This window comes from Sturnus vulgaris, chromosome 5 (assembly GCF_052056855.1).
Source record: "Sturnus vulgaris isolate bStuVul1 chromosome 5, bStuVul1.hap1, whole genome shotgun sequence".
NCBI lineage: Eukaryota > Metazoa > Chordata > Aves > Passeriformes > Sturnidae > Sturnus > Sturnus vulgaris.
The window spans coordinates 68877937-68892097 of NC_142247.1; the positions used below are offsets into that span (position 1 = coordinate 68877937).

The window sequence follows — 14161 nt, forward strand, 5'->3', positions numbered from 1 at the left end:
GGACAAAAGCTTGTGTTCTTTGTGTGAGTTCTTTTTATCCTGACCACAAAAATGCTTACAGATAAGGAAACAGAAAGTAGCTGGTTTCAGTTCAGTAGTTCTGTTATGTGTGAAGTAGAAGATTATTTCTGTGTAGCAAGAGGATTGCTGTTGTGTGTGTCAGCAGTAAGAAAATGCTGCTTTTGAGGGAAATGTGCCTGGTAGTGGACATGGCACTGGCTTAGTCTAAACTCATAGTGATTCCAGAGACTAAACTATTGACACCTGGGCTTGGGTGGGATCCATGAGCAGTAATCAGTGCTAAAGACAAAGGAGCTGCTGCTCATTTCCAGGCTCTGCCAGACGATATGGGGAGGAAGGTTAAAACAATTGAAGGAACTGTTCTTTTTTCAGTCTCTGGGGAAAAAAGAATAGTCCAACACACTTGATCAGATCTCCTGTTCCTGGCATTTTAGCACTTCTCTGAGTGTTAAAACCACAAGAAAACCACAAAAGGGTTGAGGCTGGAAGAGACCTATGTGGTCCAACCCTGTGCTCAAGCAGGGCTGTGCAGAGCTGGTTGCCCAGGACCACATCCAGACAGCTTAGGAACATCTCCAAGGATGGAGAGAGATTCCACAGCTCCCCTGGGTAACCTGTGCCAGTGCCACTGGTCGTCTTTCAAGTGCCTACAGAAAGTGTCTGGTAGTGTGTGTGCCCTGACTTGCTTAGGTTAGGATATGGAATTGGCTGGTTCCTGGCTGCAGGCATCTCACAGCAGCAGAATAGAGGCTGTGTGAGGACTAAAGTCTGGGCAGGAGAATGGCTTCGTGTGTTTGTGATGAGATATTTGGTGTGGTGATCTGGTTTTCAGGTTTTACTCCTGAATTTCTGTACATTTATCAACAAAAATGTTGTTGTAACTCCTGCTATCCTAGGTATTTCAAGTCCCCAAGATATCTTGAACAGTAAAGGAGTTTTGATCAGAAAATATGTAAAATATCCATCCTTTAAGTAGGGATACCTGTTGCAGAAATCTGAACTGTGTTTTTAGAGTGACCTAAATTTGTGGTTTCTTATGTAATAAGCCAGAAAGAGGGTACTTCAAGCCCCATTTCAAGTAAGTCCTTTCAGTAAGATGCTTTTCCTGCAGCACTTGGAAAACACCAGTAAGAATTTTTGCCCGAGAGTATAACAGTGATGTGTTACAGGAGCCCTGGCCTCTGAGGCTGTTTGTTCAAATTCTTTTGTTTATTATGAGCTGGAATGCAGGGCTGTGGGCTGGGCTGGAGAACACCAGCGTGGTGCCTTCGTGACACTTGGCATTAACAAATGGCATCTTTGTTCCAGCCTCTGCAGCTCCTGGAGCTGTAGAGGGGCTGTGTCTGGAAAAAGGAGCACGTGTCAAGTGGCTCAGTTGTGTGGAACAAATGCAGCAAGTGGAGGAGGAGAACTTTTCCCTTGGTCATTTTTGAGAAACACTGGTTTAGAATATGGTCTAGAAGCAAACAGATTTACTTCATGAAGACTAAAACAGAGCTCTACAAGGACTTGGAAGAAAATGAAAATGGCAGTCTAAAGACTGGTAAAGTGTTGTGTAATATTTTATGTACTGGTCTTTAATTGTTTATATTGTGCTGTTTTACTTCTCTCTCATTTCAAATTAGTGATAACTGAATTTTAAATACTTAATAATATTTAAGGAATGTTTAATGGTGGAAGAAATCTAGCTCAATTAACTTCTGGAAATATGTATTTCAGAGAAAGTGTTGCTATGCAAAAGGGATTGTTTTTCTAACTAACTAGTTCATTTTATGTTAAAAGTTGTTCTCTGTGTTAGAAGTTCTCTCTGCATGAAGAGAAAGTATAATAAATAATGCTTAATCCTTTTTGTTCAGAGCAGGTTTAGTACTGATGTGCAGGTATTTACCAAGATTCTTCCTTTTGAACATTGTGTACCCAAAACAAAATACTATTAAGTGTACGTCATGGCTTTTATTTTGTTGTTGATGGGAATGAACTGGAAGGAAAATAAACAGCCTGAGTATTTAAGGGACTTGCTGCTATGACCAGAGACTTTGTTTATTGCTCTGATATGTCCTTTGAATGTGTAGATGTGTAGCAGCTGGTGGTAGTGCCTGCAGACAGGAATTTGTGCCAGTGCAGCTCTTTGAGCAGTGGGATGTGTAATGTGCAAGCAAGCAAGGATTTTAGTAAAGTCATGGGAAACAAATTAACATTTTCAATTCTTTTGGGGTTTTCAGAGTGCTCTGCTGTTGGAGAGACGATGATGGTGGGTTAAAGGACAAAAAAGGAAGAACTCACTTTTCAGAATTTGGGATAAAGTTACACTTTATGCTCTTGGTATATTGTGTCTCAGCCCCATGGAAAGAGACATTGTGAGGCTTGTGAGGGTGCTGGTCCACAGTGGGTGAGCCTGAGCCAGCGTGTGGCCAGGAAGGCCAATGGCATCCTGGCCTGTACCAGAAATGGTGTGGCCAGCAGGAGCAGGGCTGTGGTTGTCCCCCTGTTCTCAACACTGATGAGGCCACACCTCGAATTCTGGGATCAGTTTTTGGCCCCCTTGTGACAAGAAGGACATTGAGGTGCTGGAGTGTGTCCAGAAAAGGGAATGGAGCTGTGAGAGGGTCTGGAGCACAGGTCCTATGGAGAGTGACTGAGGGAGCTGGGGGTGTTTATCCTGGAGAAAAGGAGGCTCAAGGGGGAAACTTCTGTCTCTCTACAGCTCCCTGACAGGAGGGTGTAGCCAGGCCGGGGCTGGCCTCTTCTCGAAGGTAACAAATGACAGAATGAGATGAAACGACTTCAAGGTGCATTGGAGTGGTTTAGATTGGGTATTAGGAAAAAATTAATTTCCCAAAAGCACTGGAAATAGGCTGCCTAGGGAAGTGGTGGAGTCACCATCCCTTGAGGTATTTAAAAGCGCCTGGGGGTATGGTTTAGTGGTGGGCTTGACAGTGATGGGTTAATGGTTGTACTCAGTGATCTTAAAAGTCTTCCAACCTAAACAAATCTGTGATTCTTCTTCAATTTATGGCACATCTGTAAGAGGCAGTTTATTATACTGCTGCTGATGCATGAGCACTGCAATGTATCTTGTACCTACTAATCCTTCCGTGTAAGGAACTCACTGAGGCTCTCAGTGGCACTCATTTCATACAACCTTCATGAGGCAGCTACTCCATGGTTGTTACCTTTGACAGGTGAGGTACAGCCTAGTCATTTTTTAGGCTCTTTCAGAGAGAACAGCACTAGTGAGTTTGAGTAACCCCAAAGACCATTCCTATAAGTTGTTATGACTACTTTTGTAGGGACTAGAGATGCGAGCTCAGTGGATTGCACATGGAGATCACTTTAAAAAAGGCTCTGCCTTACTGGTTTGCAGTAGTGTAGCTGAACAGGATTAGAAGCCATGCAGGATTAGACAAACAAAATACAGGTACTTAGCAAACCTTGTAGAGCAGCAGCTTTTCTTTTTGTGGGAAAGACCAATGTTTTGCTGTCTTCTGGCCATACCTCCCTCAGCAGCAGCTCAGTTCTGCCAGGCTGTGATGAAAGCCAGGTGTAACTATGGGCTCTGTGTTAGTCACCCCAAGCAGGAGCAGCTGAGCTGCTGCCAGGCTGTCACAGGCTGTTCAGCTCCTTTTTTACTGCTGGAAACATAAGGGATAGTGCTGCCAGTTCCCTCTCCTTTATTGTGGAAAACTGAGCTACTGCAGGGACTGCAAGAGGGATCCTCAGTGTTTAGCTCAGTGATTTAAATAAGTACTAAATTACATTATTGTAAATTCTTTTTCCCCCTACTTCTCTCTACCCCCACCTTAAAATATATGTTTAGGTGGATTATAGGGGGTTCTTGGATCAAGATTCTCTGGTATCTGTAGATGACTACATCTACAGCTACTCTTCCTCCATGTGGAACAGAAGAGAGAAGATGGTATAAAAGCAAGAGCAAGGCAGGATTTTTTTTTTTTTAGTTTCATTGGATCATCAAACCATAGCTCCATTTCTTGCAACAATCTCTATCCTTGAGAAGTTTTAGTGAAATTCAGAATCTAATTTTTACATCTGTTTGCAGGCCACAACCTTATTTTTTCTTTGCTAGTGTTTATTTTTACTTGGATCTGTTGTTTCGCTGTTAAATGTCACTTATGGTAGTTAGTCTCTTCCACATAGTTTAGCATTCATTAATAGAACATTCTGTTATATATTTTTAGTTTGCATTATGTGTGTTACTCCTGAGGAGATTCAGGACACTTTGAAATTTTCACAGTGAGAACAGCCATTGGAATAATATTCCAATAATAATTGGAATAATAAGGGCAGTGGTGGATTCCCCAAGACTGGACACTAAGATTCAGCTGAACAGGGTGCTGGACTGTCTTGTCTAGACTGTGCTTTTGCCAAGAAAGCTTGGACTAGATGTCCTTGAGGTCCCTTCCAACCTGTCATTCTGTGATTGAGGCTGAGCAGGATTTTAGCCATGCTGCTTGTGCCTTGTTAGCCTGACTGGTTTTGGGGGGACATGAAAGTGCTGTTTAACATGCCATCATTGACAGAATTTATCATCAGGTCATTGCTTGTATTTTTTAGTTGAAATCAGCTCCCTGTACTACTTAATTGACTTTATCTTGTCGATCTCATTTGAGATGGCATTGTTTCCTGTATAATATGTAATGCTAACTTTTAATTAGTAAATTTAATCACACTCGTATCATATCTTTAACTGCTTTCACTGAGATAACACTGAACAAAACTGATAAGACTTTAGAATTCCAGTTATTTGTTTTCCATTTCATAGTGATGTATTTTTGTGCTGAAGAATTTTTCTTATTCCCATATTTAGCTTTTACATTATCAGGAATGAGTGTGTAATTTCTAAGTTGGATATATTGAAATATTTCCTCTTATAAGAAAAGTTATGTTTAATGCTTATCTCCCAAAATAAAACCTCTTGCCCCCATCTCAAGCTGTTTTCTGGGTTTTCAGTATTGACAGATTAATGAAACATTGAACTATCTCAGTGCAGCTGGAAGGTTAAGATGATTCTGGCAGAAAGCAAAGAGGATTACTTTAAAAGCAATGAATATGATAATTTACACACTGAATGTAATTGAATTGTCATGAGACACAGAACATGCCAAACTTTGATTCACACATTGCATATGCAGAGGAAGGGATGGTAAGCCATGGCCACGTTTTCAGCATAAATCAGGAAGTTGCTTTCTGGTGCAAATACAGTTTGGCATTCTTTTAAGCAAAGGTTTGAACTTTTTTCAGCTTACATTGTTACTCTGTGTTTTTGAAGATCTATGTCCTTTTGAGCACATTTTAAAATAAAAATGGAAACAATTTTTAGTTCTGTTTAAACAATGTATCAACTACATACTGTGTGAATGTACTGACCACTGTGTATTACAATATTGTCTGCTTATATTTAGCCACACTCTTTCTCGAATTAAATCTAATCTCTTCTACTTGGAAATTAGTGATAGGACTTTTTACCTATTTCTTGAAGCTCAGCAGCAGGTGTACTTTACACAAGGGAGCTTTTCCCTACAGCTGTGCATTGGAGAAGTGGATATTAGGGTCAAGCAGTTCTTGAAGTTGCTGAAGGAATGTCAGGTTTCTAAGGAGGTTAAAAGTTTGCTTTTTAAAAACCTATAATTGGTCTTCTGTAAAGACTTGCTGTAAGCACAGATCTGTCTTACAGAAGGAAACACAATTTAATTTTGGTTACAATTCCTTTATCTTCTCACTTTGAAAGTAAAACCAGGGTTCATCCACTGCTTTTTGTCAGTGTTGGTGTGGTAGCTTTAGTGGACATTGTCAGTTCAGCAGACACGCTGTGGCAGCCAGTAAAGATTAGGAACCACATTGTTGTAATTGTGCAGGGGTGCCCTGGCAGTGCTGTGAAGTTGTGCCTGTGCCCTTGGGTGTGACAAGGCTGAGATGTGTCTTGCTCAGAGCTCACATGGGCAGCCAGGATAACAGAGCCCTGCAATGGCTCTAAAGCTGTGCCAGAGAAAAGGAAACCTGAGACCCAACTGCTCTGTGTCTTGAGTCCTCTTTTGGCTTAGGAATAAAGGTGGATCCAGCACCTGAAGGCACAGGAGGAGCATTGCCCTGCTTGGACACACCAGAGTCTGAGCAATATGAAATGATTCTACTCACCCCTCATCTTACAAGAAGGAAACAATTTGTCAGTGTTGCAGCTTAGAGATGTGAGGCTTCCAAATACAGCAGATTGGATTATTTATTTTTTTTTTCTCCCTCAAATAACTGTGTAAATATATGTGTGCTGGTTCTGCTGCACACTGGAAAGAATGACAGAGCTCTATGTATTCTTAATAAACAGGAGTAATATGATTAGCAAATGATGGTAACAAAGGGGGGCAGGTGAGGGTAACCAAGTGTGTCTTCTGGGGATCATAAGTGAAGGCTTTGAAGAAGCAGCCAGACTTTCCCTTAGGGGAAGCTTGGGACAAGCAGTGCTGTTGTCTGAATGCTGCTGCTTGTGTCTGTGCTGGGTCATTCTGAGGTTCTCTTAGGGTTCCCCTGAAGAAAGGTGGAGTGAAAACAAGCAGAGAACATGTTAAATCTCTAACAGATGGCTTAGAGGGCCACCTTGGCACAACTTCTTGTCTAAATGTTGAAAAATATGTAGGTAACCTTTATTAAAGAAACACTAAGTTTGAACGAATAATTGAGTTAATGTCATATGATAGAAAACTGTAATATCTGATCTGTTTTTCTATTTCATGGCCCAGATGGTTGGTATGTACAATTCCTGAAGTTCATTATGTTGCCATGAACTAGATAGTGAAAAAACCCCACATGCCTGAAGTTATTTTTATAACAGTGCTAGATTGAAATATATTTTAAACCTTTTTCAAGCCTTTCTTTATCTGAAGTTCATTGCTTTTTAATAATCAAAATAATTCAACTCTTGAATCTTTCACAAAATTGTTAATTAAAGCTGATTTACTTCATTGATTTGATATAATTATATTTGGGATATTGAAGTATGTTCTGTTGTTGGATATTCCAGATAGCAACTTTTCCTTTCTTGGTGCTCTCTGTTCCTGTCCATGTCCTAGAGATGATTTCTGCTCAGGGAACAGGACTGAGCAAAACTTGAACTCCACTCACGTAGTAAATGCTGCATCTGCAGTGTCCTCATGTCCAATGCTTACTCACACACTGTTTTTTTTTTTCTTGCTGTCAACCTTCCTGTTGTCATATCCTTACACTTATTCCAGCTCTGGGTTACCCGAGTTGCAGTTCTGACACTGTGAACAACATCCTTCCCTGTTTTCTGAGAAATAAGTTTGGGCAATTTCTAAGAAGCCATGCAGTATTTCTTCAATATTCCAATATCTCTTCAAATCCTGTAAATGCCTCACAATTCTGTTTTAAGCCAGTAGTGAATGTTTCAGCTTTCTTTGACTACTAGAATGTTTGTGGAATAGCAAATTAGTGGTCTTTAGTACTTTCTTCAGTCTTTCAGTTAGAGGGTTGTGCAGAATTAATTTTTTACTGTATTTAATATCTACATTGGTGGAAAATCAGAAATATTCTAAACCCAGCTATTAAGATACTGTGCAGTAACTGTACTTTGCTTTGAGCAGTATTCAAGACATACACTAAGGTCATATTTTTCTTTGACACAATAGTTTTGGCATTTCTCCATTCAAGTAGGCTCCCTGAAGTTGATTTCCCAACTATTTGGCTGCAATTCTTTTTTCACAAGGGAGAAAATCTGAACAGCATTATTTTAATTCCTCTACAGGTGCAGATGCTGAGCAGGATGCTGCTATCAAACTTGCCCAGGAACGAGCAGAGATAGTTGCCAAGTATGACAGAGTAAGTGAACTTTTTAGTAATTTAAAAGACATTTTATAATGAATCTTAGTAATATGTCTGTTTAAAAACTGAATCATGATTCCAGCTACCTGTTGTTTAAAATACTCTGTTGAGTACTAATCTCATGTTTAATGATACACTGGCCTCTGGGTGAATTAAACTCTCCCTCCACAGGGGTAATTCTGGATAATGACTCAATCAACTCATTTTTCAGGTGCATAGCAAGTTACTTTGGGACTATTTCAGGGAGTGTATTGAAGTAGAAGTAGAAGTGGGATGTTTAAGGATGCTCAGTGTAACTGTGAGATCAGAAGGACTTTCATTTTACTTTTTATTTATTCAATCTTTGGTTATGGTAGTACAAACACTGAAATCATAGCAGAAAAAGTAAAAGATGACTGACCTGTATTGTTTCTGATATTGTTGTGGGAAACGAAAGAAATGCCCTGGTCATGCCATGTTTGTTCTTGGACCCCTTGTCAGGAAAAGCCTGGCACAGAGTATGCCTAGAATGCTTATACAGTAGTCAGATATTTTTGTAGCACTTAGGAACTTTTTAAGTGTCATTGGAGTATAGAGCAATAGCCTTGTTTGTAGAGTTCATGAAATATTTTATGTGCCAGACTTACTGGTGGTTTGCATGGTGTGCAGTAAACGAGTGGCTCACCTTAGAATAAGGAAAACCTGCTTGTGTGTGGCAGGCTGTCACCAGGTGCTCTGCAAAGCTGTTCAGTCACTGCCATCCTGAGCTGGGCAGGGCAGAGAAAATACAACAAAAGGCTCAGGAGTTGGGATAAAGGCAGGGAGGGATTCTTCACCAATGCCTGTTGTAGGTAAAGCAGATGTGAGTTGAGGTAATCTGTTTAATTTATTACCAATCAAAGCAGAGTAGGACAATAAAAAAATCAAAACTAGATCTAAAACATTTTTTCCCCAGCCGTCCCTTCTTCCTGGACTTAGCTTTGCTCCCTGTTTTCTCTACCTCCCTCTTCCACCTGAGCAGAGCAGGAGGATGGGGAATGGGGTTATGGGCAGTTCATCCCATGTTGTCTGTGTGACTCTTTCCTGCTTGGGGGTTTGACTTCTTCAACTCTTCCCTTTTTCCATTGTGGAGTCCCTCCCACAGGCTGAAGTTCTCCTCTTCCCATGGGCTGCTCCAGCATTGGTGCTTGCATCAGGGTCAGTCCTTCAGGCACAGGTGCTCCAGCATGGGTCCCCCATGGGGTCACAAGTCCTGCCACCAAACCTGCTCCAGTGTGGCCTGGGCCAGGGCCAGTGGCAGGTCATTACTGGAGCTGGCTGCCTTTGTCTCTGTTGGATGTGGGGGAAGCTTCCAGCAGCTTCTCAGAGAAACCACCCCTGGAGCCCCCTGCTACTAAAACCAGGCCACACAAACCCCACAGACTTCATGTTCTGAGTGCTGGCATGATTTCATAGCCAGTAATCTGTGCATAGCCCATACCAGAAGTAAATAGAGTTGAAATGTAGTTAAACTTCTGCAAGCCTTTTGCAAGCCTGGCATTTGGAGAGGAAGAATGGGACATGAATGAATGTGTAATTGAGGGGAAACTCAGTGCTGCATTGTTTGACAGCTGCTGCAAGTCAGCATGGACATTAACTCAGGACTGTCTGCAGTGTATGCTCTTGCAGGTGATTGTGCAGGAAAGACGGACTTGGGAAATGAAACGAGTAGAGGGCACTCTGGGGACCTTGATGGATTATTGTGGAGTTTAACAACAGGTGTGGGATTACTGTGACTCTGGTTGAAATGTATTTTGTGTACAGCAGTGACCAAAAGAGATTTCCTGTGATGAAAATACTGTTGGTAAGGGCTGGGATAGGTGTTCTGCTCTCCTTTTTCTTGGCTACTTAGTTTAGGACTGGTGTTCTCCTCCCCCTCCTCTAACCTCCTGCCACCATGTCCCAAAGTGTCCCAAAGGTTATGCTTTCAATGCTTGAATGCTCTCTTATGTGTCTATATTTATTGAGTCGTAAAATATAATTTGACTTTTTATATTTTCCTTTCCCCTTAGGGACGAGAGGGTGCTCAGATTGAACCGTGGGAAGATGCTGACTACCGTCTTTACAAAGTCACAGATAGATTTGGGTTTTTACAGTAAGTAGCAAGATTGTAAGGAAAATTAGATTAAAAGTTTGCTACTATTAATATTCAGGCTCTTTATTGTATTACCTATTTGGTGAAAGTATTATTATGCCTTTAATAGATATTTTGGAAACTGCTGTGTAAGTGTTACTGCTGGCTAATCTTTCACTGTGCTTTTCAATTCGGTTTCTGTCTGGGTTTTTATTTCTGTAATTTGATCTTGCATAGAGAGTGAAATGTTTTAAAATATTTTATTGGGAAATGAAAATTAATAGTCTACAAAAAACATATTTCAAGCTGAATTGCAGATAAATTTTTGTTGTGAATAACTTAGTTAGATGTAAACAATCTTGAAGTTCTTCGAAAAATTTATAAAAATTTTTCTAAAATGTTTAATTTTAAAAAGATCTGAACACATTAAGGTTACTCAATGGTTGTGTATGAGCAACAGTGTATCTCAGTCCATCAAAGATTAGTATCTTTTGGCTTCATATATTTTTTAACCTTACTGAAATCTTTGCTGTTTTGGGACCTAATCAACTTTAAGTCAGAAAATGCCAGAGTCCAGATGTAGTTCCCCTACAGGTGCCTCCTTTGTAACATAATCTGTTTCTTTTTGGCAAATAGAAGATTAGAGTATTAAATTGTATTAGGACTTTTGTGGTTGGCAGATGTAAATATCCAGCTTGCCAAAACTGAACACAAGCTGACTTGCTACTTTTGATGATATGTGGACTCTCTGAGGTTCTTGGTGTTTGGCATTTTTGTTTTAATATATGAAATGCAGTTTAAATCCAGAAAAATCAGTGATAATTGGAAAACTTAGTAATACCAATGTAATTCATAGTATCGTGAAGGGAGATGTGTATGTTCTGTTTTTGGGGGGACTTTTTCTCTTTTTTCCCTTCCTTTTTGCAATGTTTTTACAAGCTGTTAGTTAAGTCACCTTTACCTGCAGATTGCTTGTGCTGCATTGGGGTGAGTTAATTTGATGTGTGACATTCAAAGAGATCTGTTGTACACAAAGAGGTTCTTGTGTTGGTAAACCCCAGCTGCAGCACCACGTGCCTGCAGTTGTAGCATTCCTAATGGAGAATGGATGTCAGAATTATTTTATTTCTGGGGCTGAAGTAATGGAAGCCACTGCAGGGTTCACCTCTGACTTTGATATCCTTGTGAACTCTTGAACTTTTCCTGTTACTTGTATTGTGATACTTTCATTTTTATGTGTTAGAGTAGAAGATTGTTGCTCAAGTCCTCTCCCCTTTCTGCTGCTGTTCAGTCATAACCCCAGACCTCCTGCCCAGGAACATCTTTACTCACCAATGCAGAATTAATTCTCTATACAGTCTACTTCAAGGGATGAAAGCTGAAAGATTTAAATTAGATAAAGACTGCACAGGATAACAGTGTGTGCAGATAATCTCTTACTAATTGTGCCTATTTGTAGCTTATCCATGTCTTGGTACAGGGCAGCTTTCACCTGGGAGTGCTCTCAAGGCTGCTTTATGATTGTTTAAGACAAATTCAATGTCTTGTAAATGATGTTTTTATTTTCCTGAGAAGCAAAATCTCTCCTAATAGAAGAAATAGAATTAAGATAAACGTATCAACTGTCTTGTCCTGAAATGACAATTTATATTGCACTATAGATTTTAAAGTGTGGTCTGGGTCATGTGTGCTGTCATACTGAGCCTGCTGTGTCTGAAACTCCTGTTCCATGAGAGTTTGAAATGCAGCAGGATGTACCAAAAACCTCAAAAGTTTATCCTGAGAGCCTCTCGAGTGTTTACAGTGTAAATTAGCAAACAGGCTGATGCACATTGAAGACAAAATCTAAGGGCAGTACCAAGCCTAAAGCGTTTGGTAGTTAAGGTCTACAGGGATTTGTAATCTTGTTTATATTGACATCTTAAAATACTAAGAGGTGTCTTTTGTATCAGAAAGGTGCTAGGTGTGAGCAACCTGATACAAAGTTAGGGTTTGTTTTCTCAAGTACAATAGGCTTTGATTACTATCAGTAGTTTTTCTCCTTGTCTGTGTCCTGTTTGCAGCTTTCCTGGGCTCTGTGAAGGGGCATTCAAAGTTCAGCTGATTGCTGATAGAGCAGAAAAGATAATTTTGAGGGAATGCAGCACTCAGGCTGCATGTGTCACTTGCCACTGGGTAAAAAATGGGAGAACGTCAAGGCTAGAGACATTTCGAGAATAGTTTTGGTCTAGATCTGCAATTCTTCTGGTGTCCCAGGGTCCTTCTTTGTGTGTTAAACTGGGAATTTGTAAACTTGAGGGCCCTGAAGACTTAACACTTCTATAGTCTTCCTGCCATACCTGTAGAAGTGGGCTCAGGTTTTCCTCAGAGAGGACTGAGAGGTAAAGTGCTTTTTTATTAAACAGTAGAGAAATTGGATTGTGATTGGAAACAGATGTAGGAATTCCCTTCAAGTAAAATATGTCACTTTAACCTATTTATAAGACCCTCAGTTGATGTATTTGCCATCTTTGGTCAATTTGAAGTAATGTAGTATTTATTGTTTACAAGAGTTAGGTCCATCTTTACCCAATATTGTCTTAAATTTTCGGTAGCTGCTGCCTTCAGAACACAATTCAATTTGTTTGCTGCAGTACTTTATTTTGCAGTTCTGCAAATGAATGTGAATGTTCTAGTTAACTTTGGATATTAAAAGGAAAGTGGTGTGGACAGGTTATTAATATAGCTATTTAAAACAAGCACAAAAAAAGCTGAGTTAATACTTAAATGAATTTAGGGAACAAGAAAATGTGTTCAGTGAGAAGTACCAGAGCATTATAATAATGAGACTTATTTGAAATGAGTAAAAGGAAGTTTTAGAGGGAAGTTGGATGTGGGAAGAAGGCTTCCAGCAAAGCTAAGCTGTGAAATAACCTGTGGGGGGTCCAAGGGGACTGTCTTTTGAGATGTTTAACACCAGAATGCACAAAACAAAACGCAGCTAGGAGTTTGTTCAGTGGCACTGACTAAATTGTAGCAGTAATGAGCTGCTCTACTGGAAACATAAATTGTACAGTAGAGGCATGCAGGAACCAGGAAGACTGAAACTCTCATTATTAGCAAAATTGTAGAAAATTTGGCCTTTGTCAGCTACTGTTGTTTCAAGGGTATAAGGAAGTGGTGGGTTGTGGTTTATTTAAGCCATGTAGAGTTCCAGGCAAACCAGACCAAACTTTGAGAATTTTTTTCATAATTTACTGCCAGATAACATGACATTCTGACTGCTGATTTATATGCTGGGTAGGAACACTCCAAACCATAACACTTCACAGACACCTAGAGGAAACACCTGTCCCCTCTCTGCCTCCAGGACAAACTTCCCTTGGTTTTTGTTGTGGGTTAGCCTTGGATCACCCCTGTTCCCTTGGTGAGGTGACAGGCAGTGCAGGAGCTGCTGCACATGATGACTTCTTTCTGCTGCTCCTGGTTTCTTCCTTATTTTCTCCTTCTGCTCCTTGTGTCCCCACCTGACATGGTGTTGCTCCCACTGGGAATACATCTCCAGCCATGTTCTCAGCATCCCCTTCCATGTGTCTCTTCTGGCTCTCCAATTAGTATTGTTCCTCTTAATTAATACAGACTTGTTTATACCGAGTGCTGTTGATCTTCCTCAGTATAGTATTCTGATATACACAGAATAGTATATTGAATTAATACATCAATTAGATAAATTGATAAAAATCAATTAGATAAATAGATAAAAAACCATCGAATAGCCTATTAAAAAACCAACTCTTTTGTAATGTTTCTTTCAGAGAATCCCATATCGGGGAGCTTGTCTTAGTATTGACAGAGAAGACCAGTATATTCTATACAATTTTATACAATTTTAGGTTTTACCAACCTAAAAATGTTTAAAGAAAAAAAAAAAGGCAGCAATATCCCTTCCCAGAAAAACCTCAGGCATGCTCCTTATTCAATGCAATTTGTTTTCCAGTAAAAGTCCTGCTGCTGATTTCATGATAATGCAGGAATGCTGAGCAGTCAGGCTGATGTGAAAAGTGCCATTCAATTTTAAAACGAACATTTTTTTCCTCTGAAGTCTAGCACTAGTGTCTGTATACACAGTCTGCCAGTGTTTTGAATAGATTGGATATTCTTTTCTAGAAAGTGCAGGAGATGGAGATGCAGGAGCTGTGTCTGCAGCTGATGGAAGTCCAG

The 14161-nt window shown here is 40.1% G+C and overlaps 1 protein-coding gene across 12 annotated transcripts in view; it reads left to right on the forward strand.

Annotated features, from left to right (window-relative positions):
- USP6NL (USP6 N-terminal like) overlaps positions 1–14161 on the forward strand; it is a 110899-nt gene that overhangs the window by 43422 nt on the left and 53316 nt on the right. For 11 of the 12 annotated variants that reach the window (XM_014883087.2, XM_088165929.1, XM_088165932.1 and 8 more), the window contains 2 exons: positions 7793–7866; positions 9900–9982. In XM_014883087.2, the coding sequence (XP_014738573.2) occupies positions 7793–7866; positions 9900–9982 (157 nt within the window). Of the gene's footprint in view, positions 1–1382; positions 1565–7792; positions 7867–9899; positions 9983–14161 lie in introns of those variants that run through there. The other variant, XM_014883084.2, reaches the window with a different exon arrangement.